This window comes from Candoia aspera, chromosome 8, assembly GCF_035149785.1.
Source record: "Candoia aspera isolate rCanAsp1 chromosome 8, rCanAsp1.hap2, whole genome shotgun sequence".
Taxonomy (NCBI): domain Eukaryota; kingdom Metazoa; phylum Chordata; class Lepidosauria; order Squamata; family Boidae; genus Candoia; species Candoia aspera.
The window spans coordinates 66,428,709-66,447,035 of NC_086160.1; the positions used below are offsets into that span (position 1 = coordinate 66,428,709).

General features: G+C 44.3%; 1 protein-coding gene across 2 annotated transcripts; it reads left to right on the plus strand.

The window, feature by feature from the left end:
• The first annotated feature begins 1,462 nt into the window (after positions 1-1,462).
• On the plus strand, positions 1,463-18,066 carry ABRAXAS1 (abraxas 1, BRCA1 A complex subunit). 2 transcript variants are annotated; one of them, XM_063310658.1, is made up of 9 exons: positions 1,463-1,661; positions 3,758-3,848; positions 4,684-4,720; positions 5,419-5,485; positions 6,507-6,700; positions 7,589-7,708; positions 14,994-15,078; positions 15,427-15,538; positions 16,968-18,066. In XM_063310658.1, exons 1-9 carry the CDS (start codon positions 1,575-1,577, stop codon positions 17,351-17,353), a joined length of 1,179 nt encoding a protein of 392 aa, XP_063166728.1. In that variant the 5' UTR covers positions 1,463-1,574; the 3' UTR covers positions 17,354-18,066. The 2 variants fall into 2 exon arrangements, with proteins under 2 accessions (XP_063166728.1, XP_063166727.1); XM_063310657.1 differs by having other exon boundaries at positions 1,536-1,661; positions 3,762-3,848.
• The last annotated feature ends 261 nt before the right edge of the window (positions 18,067-18,327 follow it).

Below are 18,327 nucleotides of genomic sequence, written 5' to 3' on the forward strand. Positions count from 1 at the left end.
CTTCAGGGATTAATTCAGGCAGGCATCAGGAGTCAAAGGCACCAAAAAACAAAAGTATTTTTATAGATTCCAGAATTTTATCCTTGTGAGATGGCAAAGGGTTTGCCAGCGTAAGCTCTTTTGAACAGTTCGATCTACCTCTACGGAAATCTACAATGAACTGCATGAAAATCCAATATGGAAACCACAAGAATCTTTTAAAAGGCAGGTGGCAACAGAGGGCTGCAAATAAAAGGGGTGAGGCTTTAATCATGCAGGTGTGTCCACCATCTTGATTTTTCTGACATCTCTGGTGCAAAGCTGATAGTGGCAGGTCCCTAGAAGATGTTTGCATCCATGTGGTGCTTTATTCAGTCCAATGAATTGGATTCCCATGACACATTCAGATATAAATTAACCACACCGGACAGATTTGCAGAACACAGGGAAGCTCAAAACAAACATCCTTCACTTTAGCCTTTGTGCAAATCCAGCCAATAAATTCAGCTTTAGGAATCAGCAAAATTTTGTGCTTTATGTGTAACAGGACAAAGCCATTTTCAACTGCAAGTGAAAATCAGCAGATGGATTTAAAGCAAAACCTAAATTCTCTCTTCATAGAAAATTAGTATGATAGAAAGCTAGCTCTGGATCGTACTCCTGGGCATACTTGCTTTCTCTGTGCGGGGAAGTGGTAGAGAATTGAAAAATTCGACACCATCAATTTTGGATCAGACAATCCAGGAAAAAGCTGTATCCTTGTTTCTGAGCCTTGGCCACATTTTCTTCTCTGCTCTATTTTGAACTTTATAAATATCTTTTAAACCTTTGACTTCCTACCAGTGCATGAGGAGTTCTGGGTCATTTTAAGCAGCAATTGTTCATAATGCACAGCCTATTTCACCTGTACTGTAATGGCTAAAAAGGGTAATTCTGGCTTGTCAACGTGACAGGCCGCAGCAGGCTTTTAACCAAAAACCCAACATGCTGTCAAATCAATACAGAGCAGGCTAACACAGGCGTACAGAATCTAAGATCCTCAGCCCATTTACTCGGGGGGAAAGCCTCATTAAACACAGTAGCCTGATAAATAACATGCCTTAAACCCTGATTTACTTCGTTCCTCGTTGCCTGCCTTATAAAGTTATTGTTGTTCGTGACGGCTTTTGCCCCCGAACTCAAATCGTTGTCTCCTTTATGACTCTGCCCACCAAGCCCCTGTGGTTCTTCCATCAAGGCGCATCGTTTCGTGGGGTGTAATCCTAGCGAATAGTGGTTTACCCGGCAAACCACGGGTTGGCGGGCTGCATTAGCGTCGCCGAAGCTGCTTTCCTGCGCCGGACGCAAGCGGGCGTTGCGCACAAAGCGCGGAGCAGGGACGCGAAGGGCCGGCGGCGCCTTCCTCCCCACCCGCGCGCAGCGACGGCGGGCGCAGTGCCGCGCTCCCTCTGGGCGCTAGGGGTCTCTGCGCGCTCGCCTCCTCGCTGGCGGGCCGGGCGCGGCCATTGTTGCTCCGTCCTTCCTCCTACCGGGGCCGTCCTTCTCCGTCGCGCCCGCCGAACCGCTGGAGAGGCTCGGTGGGCGCCCTGCTGGGGATGGAGGGGGAGAGCACGACGGCGCTGCTGCCGGGCTTCCTCTTCGGTGCCCTCGCTTTCCACCATCTCAGCACCGACTCGGATACTGTACGTAAGGCGCCCCCGCGCCATGCTTCGGGGAGGATTCCGGGCACGCGCCTCCGACCCAAAGCGCAGGCTGCGACAGCCCCGTCCCGTGTCCGGGGTCTCGCTGCGTCGCGGGCTGAACCCGGCTCGCCGCGCGGCTTTTGGAGAGGCGGCGCGGCCGCAGAAAGGGAGCCTCTGCGCGGGCACCGGACGCTGTTCAAGCGGGCGAGAGAACCGGGCGGCGCGCGGCTCCTCTTCGGCCGGTCGCTTTTCAAAGCCGTAGTTTGTTTCTTTTCGTCCGGGGCCGCCTGTGAGCGCCCCCGATGCCCAGCGGCATTTCCCAAACTGTTGTCCCCCGATTATTTGGGACTGGGTGGGGAACGTTGGATTTCAGCCGCCCCTTTCCTGCGGGAGCTCGAAACGGCGTCCGTTAGTACTGTTCTACCGTTGCTTCCCACAACAACCCTGTGCGGTAGGTCAGAAGGAGCGCGCCTAATGCAGTCGCCCAGTCCGTTCCCATGGCTGAGCGTGGATTCGAACTGGGATCTCCCTGGTCCTAGTCCACGGTCTTAATCGCTCCACCACAGTACAGTAGTTACTTGGGGCTTGGCTGCCCTAGCTGGGAACCCTAAAAGCTTTTGCTCCAACCGGGGGCAGACCCGAGTCTTGCTGCAGAAGTTGAATGCGCGCACCGCCCTAAGAAGCTTGCGCACCTAGGGTTTCTAACCCGAGGAGGATCAACTAGTACCTGCACGTGGCACCCCTATTAAAATTAAGTCCTCCTGTTGTGCACAAAGATGGTTTGCTTTGTTCTCCATCGCTGCTCGGTACAGTGTGTTATTTTGAATGTCCCTCTTCTGAAACGCTGCTGAATACAGCCTTTGCAAGTGCAGTTCCCGCTGAAGAGACAGAGACTCCAGTTTGTTTCAGTTGTTGACTTCCGCAACCGCTTCCTCGCAGGAAGCAATGCAATACCGGTGCTTTTGTGAGTCCCCACCTTCCACAGCCGCACCCCTGCATGTGTCACTCATTCCCCGCCCCACAAAAGACACTTTAGCTTGATTGAAACAGACCTGAAGAACAAAAAAGCTTGGAAGTTACTTTGTGTCATTTTGGATGATCCTATCCATCCACTTTGGGGAATTTAAAATAAAACAGAATAAATTTGAGTTTTAGTCATTCATAGCGAGGCTGGCAGGGGAGATTGTTGGAATGATGCTTTGGCTCTGAAATTACCAAATGAGAAAATCAGGAACGCACACTCTGACCCAGTGTTTCTCAATCTTGGCTACTCTAATGTGTGTGGACTTCCCAGAATTCTGGGAGTTGAAGTCCACACATACTAAAGTTGCTAAGGTTGAGAAACATTGCTCTGACCTCAGATATCACCCACTGGTTGGTTTGTGTAAGTTGTGATGTTCCTTTTGTTTCTCATCTTGTACTACCAGGACCATCACACACTGCCTCACCATCATGAAAGCAGGGTAAGATGTTTATGACTGATTGAGAATACCTGTAATAAATGTTGCATCTCCTCCATGAAGATGACTTTCAAATATTGGGTAGTATTAATAATTAGAATTTGCATTTGATGATTGGGCGTATATTTCTGAATCCTTACTGCTTTGAATAATTTTTTTTTTTCCTTCATATTGAGCAACTGTCATACCTCTTTTTCCATATTAAGTAAAACCACCTTTCCTTTCTTAAAAAATTAAAAGTATGTTATTAACCAAGGTCTGTTAATGAAACTTCATTTCAATTGCTTGTCTATCAAGCCTATATGTGGATGTAATTATTTAACCCTCGCCTCCAATTTTACTTAATGTCAAGAGGAATAAAAATGAATAGAGGGAACAACACTTAGAAAAAAAGTATGTGCCATCTTTTTGAAAGTTAGCAGTCTGCTGTGCTATCAGATTGTTAAATTGTTCTCTCAGCATTTTCTAAAAATGTAGGCTTACATTTGACCTGAATTTGAATCCTGAGATTTCCTAACACAGTATTGCAGTATTTCTGAACCTTGGCAACTTTGAGACGTGTGAACTTCAACTCCCAGAATTCCCTAGTCAGCCTGCAGTATTGGTTTGACATGTGTTTCCTTTTTGCTCACAAAGGAAGGCTTTCTTCTTGGAGATGTGAAAGGTGAAGCCAGGAACAGCATTACTGACTCTCAGATGGATGATGTTGAAGTTGTGTATACAATTGGTAAGTTGGTTGAATGGCAGGACAGGGGCGCAAGATATTCCCTTTTGCATCATTTCAGGCATGCAACTTTGGGGAACATCTGGTTTCAAAGTGCAAAACTGCTATTTCACACATTGTAGGATTGTTGTCTCAAGCTTGAAACACCACTGTTGCAAGCTTGGAAGCGTGCATTAGGGCAGAAGGTTCGGCTCAGATGGATATTTCACCACATCTGAATGATTTTGTGAATGAATTTGGCAAGGTTCCCCTCCCCATCTGCCTTCTTAAATTTCTTGTACTATACAACCAGTATGTAGTACCAATAAAATGGAAGTAATATGTGCTATTTTACTGCAAAATGGAACACAATAGTATTTCCCATGGCAGTGTAATTTCCTATTTCTTCCTCCAATTTCTAAAATTACTCCAAAAGGTCTTTAACTTCCCTGCTTCATAAGGACTATAAGAACAAATAGGTTTGTTCTGCACTATGCAAAACTGTCCATGTCTTTAAATGTGCCACTACCCCCATAATTGTAAATTCTTTCTTTCTGTATATCATTCCATTAATTTTTGAAAGTAATTTTGAAGTTCCAAAAAGACTTGGAATCCAGCTGCATGTTGTCCTTTAAAAGCTTGTTGACAATAGGGATTTTGGCTCATCTACAGTTTTAGTAGAAAAACAGAAATGTGTTTTATGAAATACTAAATTAAATTATGCTTTCCAAGATGTACAAGTTTCACAATATGAAGTGAAGTAATGAATAATGTATGAATCTTATATGACTTTTATTTTAAATAATTTAAGAACATACATAACACTTTCTGGAACAAGTAATATGTTACTTCATTTCAGATATACAAAAGCACATTCCATGTTATCAACCCTTCAGGTAGGTAAAAAAAAAATTGTATATCCTTTTATAAAACATAAGATGGTATATTTAAAAACTGCAGGGGGGCGTGGTTTGCACTGAGAGCTTCATGTCCATGTAACTGGATCCATATGAAGCTCCAGATCCTAAGAACAGAAATGTCATGAAAGGAAACTGTGCAGCCCTGTAGATGTCTATTCTGATATAAGCCTGACTGAGATTTATTTGCCAATCTATAGTCTTTTACCTGGAAGTGAGTCCCACTTAATTAATCTTATATTTTAAATGAACTTTCTTGTTACTGTGATTAATAGGTTATTCAAAGAGTATACCCATAGGTTCTATAAAACTCTTTATAATGCAGCCAGTAGTCAACTGATCATTTTTGCATCATCTTAAAAAAACACATTGACAATAGTTATTTTAGGACCAGTTGGCCCTTATCTCTTCACAGATAAACCAGAGAGAAACATACTAAGATTCTGTTGCTGAAAATATTGTAATCCAGTAACTTTGGAGGGAGAAGGACCACTTATGATCCTCCTTGTCTACTTCCCAAGGCTAAAACTTTTGATTTCTGTACTTAGTTTGATTTCCTATGGAATCCTCAGAAAATATCCCAGACAATGACTACAAGCAAACATTTGCTAACAAATAACTGCAGATATGTTTAATTCAGTATTTCTATTCCTTCCAATTTATTTTGTCATTTTCAGCTTTTACAATGCAGCTGGAGAACTGAATAAACCAATGTTGAAGAAAATATTGTCAGGGTGCAAAAAGGTATTTTGCATTTAGACTTATCATTGAGTGAGCATATTCAGAAACAAAAATTTTATTAAAAACTTACCTAATTCTCCATAGTTTGATTTATGTGATTTGATTATGACTATATAAATTATAAGTAACATAGTCTCAGCAAGGTCAGTGGACTTGTTCCCAGATAATTATGCCTAAAATTACAGATAATGTATATTTGTGAATAGGTCCAAGACTTCCTCTTGTACAAATTTCCTCAAAAGGAATTATATTTGACACTACTGTCAGAATTTTTGTACTTTGATTGTGGAACAGAGCATATTTAACTACTTCTGAATTAACACAGACTCAGAAATGTGCTCCCTAGGTTGTATACTTCCACCAGCTTCTTGTTATCCACAATAACCATTATGTTCCTTTGTCCTGAATTTTTGCCCTGTATATAATTTTTCCATTCTAGTATTCTTAAATTAGAATTTAAGTTAAAATGTGTATGTATGTATGCAAAAAAGTGTCCTTGAAATATGTATTGTTAAAAATAATTAGAAATCATAACCAGGCTTAAAATCCAGGCAGGCATAAGAGCTAGGACTAAATGTGAGTCAGTTCCTTGTAGGATGCAGCAAATTGTTTGGAAACTCAGTAGCCATTGTTCCTTACAACATGTTCTTTGCTCTGCTGTTTATCTTGTATTTGGAGTTTTTTAGATTTTATGATGCCCAGAGTCACTGTTATGAGATGAGCAGCCACATAAACACATTGAATACATACATACATACATATATCCTGAACTGCAAATATAAATATACAACTAGACCAATTCTTACATTTTTAGGGGCAGTAACTTTTGTGAATTTCTTTGAAAGGTTGGGTTAGATACAATTGCTGGTATTCATTTATCTTAGCTGTGTTATTAGTTCTTGTAGTGACTCATAGATTAAAATGTTAATCTATGCAAAAAGGTTCTTCTTCTCCAGGTTCACTTTGCAAGTAATACCATTTTTCTGAGTAGCTTCTTCTTTAAAGGAAGCCATTTCTTTTGCAGAATGTGGTAGGTTGGTATAAACTCAGGCGCAATACTGACCAGGCAATGACCTTTAGAGAACAGCTTCTTCACCAGCACCTTCAGTCACACTTGTCAAATCAGGGGCTTGTGTTTCTGTTACTCACTTCCAATGTAATCTCTTCAAGTTCATCCACGTACAAACTTGAATACGCATTGCATAAGCCACAAGAGGGGTAAGTAACAAATGTTGCAAGATTTCTTTTTGTTCATTCCATATTAATTCTGATCAGAAATAGCATCATCCAGTACAATGGCATGATTTGTGATTAATGCTATGTAACTCAAGATGGAGAGCCAGTTTGGTGTAGTGGCTAAGGCACCAGGCTAGAAACCAGGAGACTGTTTCTAGTCCTGCCTTGGGTACAAAGCCAGCTGGGTGACCTTGGGCCAGTCACTCTCTCTCAGCCCTTGGAAGGAGACAAGGGCAAACCACTTCTGAAAATCTTGCCAAGAAAACTGCAGGGACTTGTCCAGGCAGTCACCAGGAATCAAGCCTGACTCAAAGGCACCCCCTCCCAATAACTTAAGTTCTCTCTTTACAAATTCCCTGTTTGAAATTTGAAAGAAATCTTATTATAATGAAAACTATTCATTTCAGTTGAAATTCAGTTGAAAATTCAGTTAAAATTTCATGTGTTTTATTTCTATCATCTCTGGCCACGCTAATCAACTGAGACTTACACAAACTGGGATGAAATAAAGCCCACAAGTTATTTTATCCATCTATAACATCAGATTACATTCCAAAGAGGTTTCCCATCCCCACCCACGGCCTTTGTATCTGTATAAGCTGCATCTCGCATGTCAAAAGGGCCAGCATACTCTTCCCTTCTTGATATCGGCGTTTCCCAGATACCTCCCGTACCCTCTTGCCATTGTCACAGTAGCAGCCGGTATTTTGGTGGCTTCTGCAGAAAACGGTTTTGCTCTCTAAGGGTAGAAAGAGATCTGCAAACTCATGAGGTCCTTAGGAATAAATAACAGAATGGCACATTTGTCATATGGAACAGAAAATGCTGAATAAAACCTCCGATATCTCTATGTACTTTGGTTCTCTGTAGGCTTTTTCAGAAAGTGCCAATAGTTGTAGCCAATCTTGGAATGGCAGAACAGCAAGGTTATCGAACGGTGTCTGGCTCTTGTATTTCTTCTGGCCTTTGCAAAGCGATTGCAGTACACAGGTAGGAAAACAGTCTTCTCCTATTTTGTATGGTATTCTCAGTAATACTTTGGGTATATTTCAGATTTACTTAGCTTACAGAAAATTTCCATTCCATATTGCCATTCAGTATCAACAGGATCTGGAACAAAATGTTCTAGAATATCCATACTATGTAACAAGAAAACTCCTGTTCATTGTTTCAGCTATGCTTCCCTTCAGGATATTCTAAATAGTAAAATACTTAACAAAGCCTATCCAGTTACCCTGCCTTGATTTTCCAGTTTTTTTTTCTCAGTTGGAATTCAGCATTCAATGGCTTTTGGTGCCAGAGCATGAAAAATCCCAGTTGCTGCTTTTATATTGTACTTCTGCAGACTTCAGTGTCCGACTTCTCCTCCTCCTCCTCCTCAGCAGCTTTGCTGTAAACTCATTTCTACTACACTGAGTACATGACTTTAAAACACAGATAAAGTTGCTTAAGATTGCTGGAATTTTGACTCCATATGGGTGGGGTGTGGAGTTGTCAATAGGGCAGTGCATTGTATTACCTAGGATTCATGCCAACTTGTGGAATCTGATGAGGTAGATAGGGTATGTGTCATGTGCGCCGTTTCAATGTCTTTGATGCATCGTAACGTTTCGCATGTCATTAATTGGATGCGTGTTTCATTTGTCTAGGGAGGATGGGAACGCTTATATTTTGGCTTTGCTTTGGAATGTGTTTCTGTTATCTACTGCGCTCAAGGTTACTTTCCCAGGCTAGCAACTCTGACGATTGCTAGCACCTGTGCCGGGCGGGGCTGTTACGAGGGAGGTGGGATACGTTTGAAGCAAGGGTTTAAGTTTGTTTTTGGCGCGCTTTTGCTCATTCTCAGCTTTCTCTGTATTTGTCTCTAGTACTTTAATAAATCAGATTTCATTCAGCATCCTCTTGTGAGTCTGAGTATTTGGGGCTAGGGCAATCATTACATAAAGCTGAGAATCTCAGTTCCTAACTCCGCTGGCCCCTGTCCAGGGAAGACACGCGTCTAACCTGTGAGGGAGAGAGCCCGCGATGACCGAACCCGACATCTTGATGATGGAGGAAGGGGAACCGGACTCGACCGTGAGGCAGTCCGGCCGCCCGTACCAAGGTGGAGAGCTGTCCGCCATCAGAGAGGAGGCGAGCTCCGAGTCGGAGAGCGAAGCCGGGGGGCTGGAAACGGCCCCGGAGACCACCCTCAACTATCCGGGTGAGCTGCTCACCTGGGATGAGACCCGAGGAGATGCCACAGCAGAGGGGGGCCCATCCTGGAAGCAGAGATACCCATTATCCCCCAACGTGGTGCAGGTGCAGCCAACGGAGGGCTCACCCACTCCGGATCGGATCCGAGTGTTGGAGTCCAAAATGGATTCGTTGGAGGCTATACTGAAACAGCTGAGCTTGGATGTGACCTCGTTGCGAGAGGTCCGGGAAGAGTCTAGCCAGAGGCATTCAACCCCTTCTTCCCAGGGGCTGACCCCGGAACGGCGACGGGTGGTGCGGAGGCGTGAAGGGGACCAGTCGGTCCAGATGGAAATCGCAGCATCGCCCGGGCGATCGCCCCGGGGCCCCGTGCCGCCCCGCGTCAGGGAAGCACCCGCCGCAGCAACACCGGTGGTGGGGCGCAGCCCGGCGGGAGGCGGCATGCGAGACTTCCCTGTCAAGTTTGATGGGGACCCGACCAAACTCTCGTTCTTCCTGACGAATGCGAAAGCCTATATGGAAGAATGGGGGGCGTTTTTCCAATCGGAAAAGGCAAGAATCATCACCATTGCCACCAAACTGAAGGGGAGGGCGGCAGACTGGTATGTCCAGATGTGCCAGTCGGAAGCGCCTGAACTGGAAAGTCTCGAGGAGTTCCTCTGGGCGTTGAAGCAACACTTCGAGGACCCCTTAGCCAAGGAGAGAGCAAAGCGAGCCCTGAAGGAACTCAAGCAGGGGTTCAGATCAGTGGCCGATTATGCGTTGGAGTTTAAAGCGCTCGCTGGGAAGGTCGATGACTGGTCCCAAGCAACTATAATCGAGCTCTTCAAGGATGGCTTGAATACAGAGGTGCTGCGCTGGTCCCTGGGGAGGGACGACCCATACACGTTGTATGAGTGGATCCTGCTCGCAGGGAGGGCTGAACATGCCCAGGAGATCTTTGCCCAGCGAAAGAACGCCAAGGCGGGACGGGAGGTGAAGCCCAGCCGCCCATCGACCACCGGGGGGAAACCGGGACAACGACCCTGGGACGAGGAGCGAGAGAAGCGGTACGCCAAAGGCTTGTGTCTGAGATGTGGTAAGGAGGGGCATAGAGTGGCAGCATGCCCGAAGGCAAAGGTAGAGGAACGGCCCGGAAAACCGCCGGCAAAGTCCCCTGCATTGCCGAGGAAACAGAAAGCTGCGGTGGCTGAGACCGAGGGAGACGATGTGATGTCCTACGAAATGGAGGGGGAGACCGAAATCCCGCAGCCGGCGGGAAACGCCAGCCACCTGCTCTAAAGGGCGCCGCTGGGCAGGTGGTAGAGAATGGGCGCGAGCCTCCAGCGGTGAGTGGCACTTACCGCATACTCATGGTCAAATTGAAATTGGGCTCCCAATCCAAGACTGTGGAGGTATGGGCCATGATTGATTCGGGGTGTTCCCGGTGTCTTATGCACCCCGACGTGGTGGCGGCTTTGGAGCTCCCCACTTTCCCTTTACAAAGACCCATCGCTTTTACTCAATTGGATGGGTCCCTGGCAGGGGGCAAACCGGTCACCCATTTTACAGGGCGGGTAGCCTTGCAACTGGGCAGTCACCAGGAAGGGTTGTCTTTTGTCGTGGCTCCTGTAGGGGGACCATTGGTGGTGTTGGGGGTACCCTGGTTGGTGCAGCAGAACCCCCAAATAAACTGGGTTTACCGAACCATCACGTTTAGGGATGGGTTTTATCAAGCGGCAGAGGGCAAGGGTGCCCCAGAGGAGATGGTGGGGGTTGCGGCAGCTGCGACTCCGCCTTACCCGGCCTCTCCTCTGGAAGGCTTGCCGGCCGAGTACAGGATGTTTGCTGATGTATTCGGTGAAAAGGAAGCTGACCAGTTGCCCCCTCATCGAAAGACGGACTGTGCCATAGAACTGCTGCCCAACACCCAATTGCCTAAACCAAAAATTTATTCCATGACGCAGAAGGAGCTGACTCTGTTGAGGGAATTTGTGGACAAAAATCTGGCGCGCGGATTCATTGAGCCGGCGAATTCACCCGTGGGGGCGCCGGTTCTCTTTCGCCCGAAAAAGGACGGGACACTGAGACTTTGTACGGATTTCCGCGGATTAAATGCCGTCTCAATTTCCAACAAATATCCCTTGCCATTGATAAAGGACATGTTGTCACATCTGGCCAAGGGAAAAATCTTCTCTAAACTTGATTTAAGAGAAGCCTACTATCGTGTACGAATCAGGGAGGGGGATGAGTGGAAAACTGCATTCAATTGCCCGTTGGGAGCCTTCCAGTATAAGGTGTTACCGTTTGGGTTGGCTGGGGCCCCTGGGGTATTTATGCAATTAATCAATGAAGTTTTGCATGAACATCTGTTCAAAGGTGTATTGGTGTATTTGGATGATGTGTTGATTTATACTGAAACCATGCAAGAGCATGTAGCTCTGGTAAAAAAAGTCTTGTGTAAACTCAGATCTGCTGAATTGTATGCCAAGCTGTCCAAATGTGCTTTTCATCAGACCCAAATTGACTACTTGGGGTATAGGATTTCAGATAAAGGCATAGAAATGGACCCTGCCAAGGTGCAGGCTATCGTGGACTGGGAGAGTCCCCGCACCCGCAGGCAACTTCAAAGTTTCCTGGGGTTCAGCAACTATTACAGATTGTTCATAAGGGGGTTCGCTGAGATTGCCTTGCCCCTAACTGAGCTGCTTCGAACAAAAGGGGTGGGAGATACTAGGAGAGTCAAGAATCCCGGAGCGCTGTTGAGGTGGACGCCTGCTTGTCAAACGGCGTTTGAGCGGCTGAAAGCAGCGTTCGTCAAAGAGCCCATTTTACAACATCCTGATCCCTCCAAGCCTTTCGTGGTACAGGCAGATGCCTCCGATTATTCTATTGGGGCATTATTGATGCAAAAAGATGAGGCAGGATGCCTCAAACCCTGTGCCTATCTATCCCGCAAATTCTCCGAGACTGAGAGACGTTGGCATGTTTGGGAAAAGGAGGCATTTGCAGTGAAAGCTGCATTAGAAGCTTGGCGGCATCTATTGGAAGGGGCAAATCATCCCTTTGAGGTATGGACTGATCATAAAAACCTGGAGGCTCTTAGTACCCCTCGAAAACTGAGCCCTAAACAGGTTCGTTGGGCTCAATTTTTCAATCGCTTCAACTTTCAGTTCAAATTTATTCCAGGGAAACAGAACTTCTTGGCTGATGCCTTGTCCAGGCAACCTCAGGACTCTGGGGCGGTGCCAGATGTGGTGAGCACCCTCTGGACGGCGCCCCAATTGGGCATGCAGGCTGTAACGCGAAGCCAAACGCGCGCGCAGCAACCGCCTACCACAAGCGCTGTTCAGCCAAGCACTTTGTCAATTCCCTCCCAATTGCAACAAAAGTTTCTAAAAGAGCTGAAAACTGATACTTGGTTGCTTGCGAATAAAGATACTGTTACTTTTGACAGAGGCTTCGCTTGGAAATCCGACCGCCTCTACGTTCCTGAAACCCTCAGGAAAGATGTGTTAACACGTTCCCACGATGACAAACTCGCAGGTCACTTTGGGTTTGTGAAAACCCTGCACCTCGTTCGGAGGCAATTCTGGTGGCCCACATTACGCAAAGATGTCAAAGACTACATTGCTTCCTGCACTGTCTGTGCAATGTCCAAGCGCAAGGTGGGCAAGCCCCAGGGACTGCTGCAGCCGGTAGCAACCCCCTCTTCCCCTTGGGAAGAAATTTCCATGGACTTTATTGTAGAGCTCCCACCCAGCCAACGCAAAACGGTCATTTGGGTGGTCAAAGACTATTTTTCCAAACAGGCTCACTTTATTCCTTGCGTGTCCATTCCGTCGGCACGTCAATTGGCCCGCTTGTTCCTTGTACACGTGTACAGGCTACACGGATGTCCCTCCCGCTTGATTTCGGACAGGGGTACACAATTTACCTCACAGTTTTGGCGGGCTTTTCTCAAGCTGTTAGGCACGAAACAAGCCCTGTCCACGGCTTGGCATCCTCAGACGGACGGGGCCACTGAGGCTGTTAACTCTACTCTGGAGCAGTACCTTCGCGCTTTTGTGAATTATCAGCAGGACAATTGGGTAGACCTCCTACCATTTGCTGAAGTGGCTTACAACAATGCAGTGCATCAAAGCACTGGACAAACCCCGTTTCGGGTGGCTCTGGGTAAAGACTTTGTACCTATCACTGATCTCCCACAACCTCCTGCCGGTGCAGTCACTACAGATGATTGGTCAACACAACTGGCTGACTCTTGGCCAATGATTCAACAGGCATTGGCTGATGCACAAGCAGATTATAAACTGTATGCTGATCGGAAGCGTGCCCCACACCCTGCATTCCAAGTTGGGGACTCGGTCTACCTTTCTACCAAGTTTATTAAGTCTGCACAACCTTCAAAGAAACTGGCACCTAAATTTGTGGGTCCTTTCCCAATTGTTGCTCAGATTAACCCTGTGACTTTTAAACTTGACTTACCTCATAACCTAAAACACTTACACCCTGTTTTTCATTGCAGCTTACTCAAACCGACTATTCCTTCTGATCGCTGGCATCGCCAACCTCCACCCCCCACCCCCATCATGATTGATGGTCAGCAACACTTCGAAGTTAAAGAAATCCTCGACTCTAGACGCCTTCGCAATACTTTGCAATATTTAGTTCGTTGGAAACATTTCCCTCATCCTGAGTGGGTCGCTGCACCAGATGTGGCTTCCCCGGTTCTGGTGGCCCGTTTCCACTCCGCTTATCCCTCGAAACCTGGTCCCTAGGGGTATTTTTAGGGAGGCGGTATGTCATGTGCGCCGTTTCAATGTCTTTGATGCATCGTAACGTTTCGCATGTCATTAATTGGATGCGTGTTTCATTTGTCTAGGGAGGATGGGAACGCTTCTATTTTGGCTTTGCTTTGGAATGTGTTTCTGTTATCTACTGCGCTCAAGGTTACTTTCCCAGGCTAGCAACTCTGACGATTGCTAGCACCTGTGCCGGGCGGGGCTGTTACGAGGGAGGCGGGATACGTTTGAAGCAAGGGTTTAAGTTTGTTTTTGGCGCGCTTTTGCTCATTCTCAGCTTTCTCTGTATTTGTCTCTAGTACTTTAATAAATCAGATTTCATTCAGCATCCTCTTGTGAGTCTGAGTATTTGGGGCTAGGGCAATCATTACAGTATGTTCTGGTATGACCTCTGCCACCTGTGGCTTTGATCCATGCTATGTCTCCTTTGGCCATCTAGGATGAGTCAGTAGCTCGATCTAGGGTACTGTCTTCTTGGTGGAAGGGACTGCCCTAGCTGTCTTTAACAAGGTGCCCAGGTACCCCTTCTGGGCTTTTTGGGATCCAGCAATAATGGATAAATGTTGTCCTGTCTCTAGCCTTCTCTTTGTAGGGCAAGTTGTTGAGATGGTGTGGCTCTAGCTACAGAGTGCCCTAGAGCAGTGTTTCTCAACCTTGACAACTTTAAGATGTGTGGACCCCAACTCCCAGAATTCCCCAGCCCACCCTGTTGAGTTGAGGTCCACACATCTTAAAAGTTGCCAAGATTGAGAAACACTGCCCTGGAGGAAAAGCATTACCTGGATCCTCTGCAGTCGGGATTCTGGCCTGACTATGGGGCCAAAATGGAACTGGTTGCTCTGATGGACAACCTGTTTTGGGACTTAGGTGGTTGCCACACTTCGTGGAATAACCTCTCACTGGAAGCCAGATTGTCATCAACTCTGCTATCTTTTTGAAAAGCTGCTAAAGCAGAGAAGTTCTCTAGAACTTTTGAAAACTGATGTGGCCCACCAGTTGGCTGGTGCTGTTGGATGTTTAAAATGATTATTGCTGTTTGCCTTAATTTTTGTTATGTTGACACTGTACTCTGTAACTGTTTCATCTTTTAATTGATATTTTATCTAGAATTTTAATTAGCAATATCTTTAGCAAATATCTTGTCTATTTCCGAAGCACCTGATGGCATTTTCTTGTTTCAGTTAAGGTTTTGTTAGCCTGTATGCTTAGATTTTGAAATATCTACATTTCAGTACTCTAGTTTTATGAAAATTACATATAAAAATAGTACATGCTAGGTTTCTTTTGTATTAAAGGTCAGAATTCTTCAACGAAGATGATTCTCTAAAAGAGGTTCATAAGATTAATGAAATGTATGCTACTTTGCAGACAGAACTAAAGGTAAGTTAGTCCTTTTTTATGAATACATATTTTTGTGACTTAAGTAGCAGTGCATTTGTTAATGCACACCTCAAATAAATATTCAGGCAAAATATTACTTAGGGAGATACTATGGGTTAGGAAAGACCCAATTCCATTTATTAGAACCTTTGCCAGGTATAACATTATTTCTTTGGGAAATATAATCAGCATGCAAAAAAACATAATTTGTGCACATTGTGCTAGTTATGCAGCCTCCAGGCTAAAAAGATTGCCCATTCCTATGAAGAACAGTAGAAAGCTACACTATGTTCAGTTATTGATAAAAACCTTGCATTCCACAGAGGTATTCGTTTTCTCTTGTTCTAGAGTCTGTGCAGTAAAGTAGTTGATAGTGAAAAATCAGTAGAGAATCTGTTATCACAAGTAGATCAGCTGAGACAAGAAGTAAGAAGCAAAAAAGAAGAGAAGAAAACTGCAGGTAAGGTAGCTTATTGTGCCTAAAAAAGCTGAAGTCCTCCAGGCCTTTAAAACATACAAGTTTGTTGTATAGAGAAGAAATTAATTCATCAGCATTATTACATTCTTTATTGGTTTTGCTATAACAGACCAACATTTATCCATCTGTCTTATTTTTCCTCAACAAAATATGGACAAGCTGTAATTGTAAAAAATCATTATTTGATGTTAAATAAAGCACCTCCAAACTTAGCCACTTGTTTGTGAAAATAGCCTATGTTGAGATCTCCACTTAGTTTTGTTTTTAAGTATACAGACATTGCAGTGTAGCAATATTGTAAAAATTCATTGTTGTAAAAGGTTGTTTGGCAGAATAGGGTAAATAGGAGAATGTTCTGGGTCATTCTACCACTTTTGTTCCCACGAGAATGGTGAAATTGGTAAGTGAACACTGGGGTACAGACAAACCTTTCATATAGACCACCACAAATGCTTCATGTTTCTGGACTTGCCTGCTTCTACGTTTTCCTGTTGCTTGCAGCAGAGCTGGGATCAGAAGATAACTCACCCTTTCCCATATTACTCCATCTGCTCTCTAGTTATGCTCCAGCCATTTTGCCAAACAGCTTGCAAGAGAGTAACTGGAAAAAGGTGGCTTACAGAGAGGATCACGGTGCATGCCACAATTCCCATTTAATTTATACTTCTCCATTTATCCATGCCTGGCACTTGGCACCTAACAGGAGTGCATCAGGGGACTGACACAAGCATCCCTTCACATCACAAGAAGTTTAGATGTTACAGAAAGCCAAAAACTATGGTTTTACTTTTTATCCAATAATAAAGGATTTTAAAAATGATACATGGGTTTGTGTGTGCATGCATGCACGCACATATTACAAGTAATGTAAAGAAACCCAAGGATGGCCTGGCATACAACCAGTGCTGTAACATATGTAGCCAGGCAGCAAAATTAAGCAAGTTTTCATTCTTTAAGAATAGATTATTTGCTATTACATGTAATCAGAAATATGATTGAAATATGATTGAAAATAAAATCTAGTTTGCTAAGGAAAGTAGAAAAACAACTAAAACATTGAAGTTGGTTTGGCAATTTCTAGAGCATTTTAAAATTGTAGTCAATTGCTGAACAAACTTGCCAACAATGAGAAACTATTCCAAGTCAGTAGGAAAAAGTTAAGGAGAGCTGACCCTTTGTAGTTCCCACTGCTTGTTCCTCACTAAATAAAAATTAGCTTTATCTGAAATCCTCTCCCTTGATACAATATACCTATGCAGTTATTTGAGTATCTAATGTAGATTGTTTCACAATAGGAGAAAAAAATGCTGCTTTACAATTGACATATTCAGCCTACTATAGTGATCTTTCCATCTAATGGAAATATCTTCTAATCTGAATTTTTTTTTCCTTTCTGTTTTCTGTCTGTTAGGAAAGAACAGAAATTGCTCAGATGAGCCAAAAGAGAATATTTTTCTTTGTCAAGCTCTGCAGCACTTTTTCCCAAATTCTGGGCTGCAGACAAGCATAGTTACTTTAAAAGGAAGACAGATTTCTAAGCAGTGCTGCACTGTTGACCACAACATCAAAATAATGGACCAGTTAACTTTAATGATCAAAGAAAGTAGTTTCCCTGAAGCTGAAACAAGACAGACAATGAAGCGAAAAGCTGTCATAAACACAAGTGGGCCAAAGGAATTCAAAAGACTGCGATCATTCCACCTTAATCAAAAACTATTTCAAGACGACCAGGAAAACAGTGACCAAGAATTAAATGTTACAAGTAACATCAAACCAACAGAAAACGTGACACACTGATGGACACACACTGTCTTCAACTCCTTAATCCTGTCCAGTGGCAAAGGTTTTGGTTTTTTTTATTCTCACCCCATCGCTGCTTTCACTTCATTAATACATGGAATATTTGAGCAACACTTTGCAATTAAAACATCATCATTTTAAATCAGCATCATTCTTACAACTTGGAAAAAAAGTTCAAATTGTTCTTCCTCACTAAATCTTTATATCGCTTACTCTCTTAAAGAGTGGGGCAGAAAGCAGCAGAATCAAATAACCTATCTGAGTTTTTGTTTTCAAGAAGAACTATATTAAAAATGCAATGGTACTTTCTTTAAATAACACACTGATTGTGAAGTGAAGCACTGGCCCCAGAACCAAACATTGCAGTGAAAAAGACCAATCTTTAAGAATTTCATTCACAATTATCACTTCACACTGTGTTTTAATACTTAGCATTTCTACAACCTTACTACGTATCTGAGCTAAAATGTGTAAGTAGAATTGCACTTCAGGTGAGTGAACCCCAGAGATGCTAATTCAAAGGAGGGATACAGTATCAGTAGGCAAAATGGTTTATCTTCTATCCTGCATCTGAAGCAACTGCATTCTGATACAATTTCAGAAAAGACCCTATCTATACAAGTTGAAGCAATCAGATATTTACTATTAAGAGACACACCTCTCTCTTGATAACACTATACACAGAGCAAGAATTACTATTTGTTTTGTACTCTCTATACAGTGTGAGTAAGGGACGCGGTGGCGCTGTGGGTTAAACCACTGAGCTGTCGATTGGAAGGTCGGCGGTTCGAAACTGCGCGGCGGGGTGAGCACCCGTTGCTAGTCCCAGCTCCTGCACACCAAGCAGTTCGAAAACATGCAAATGTGAGTAGATTAATTGGTACCGCTTCGGCGGGAAGGTAACGGCGTTCCGTGAGTCATGCTGGCCACATGACCCGGAAGTGTCTGCGGACAACGCCGGCTCTAAAGGC

Excerpts from the sequence above, each read along its gene's own strand:
- ABRAXAS1 (XM_063310658.1), top strand. The coding sequence starts at position 1,575 with ATGGAGGGGGAGAGCACGACGGCGCTGCTGCCGGGCTTCCTCTTCGGT. Across the intron at positions 6,701-7,588 it reads TTGCATAAGCCACAAGAGGG|GCTTTTTCAGAAAGTGCCAA; the intron begins GTAAGTAACAAA and ends GGTTCTCTGTAG. Across the intron at positions 7,709-14,993 it reads AAAGCGATTGCAGTACACAG|GTCAGAATTCTTCAACGAAG; the intron begins GTAGGAAAACAG and ends TTTGTATTAAAG.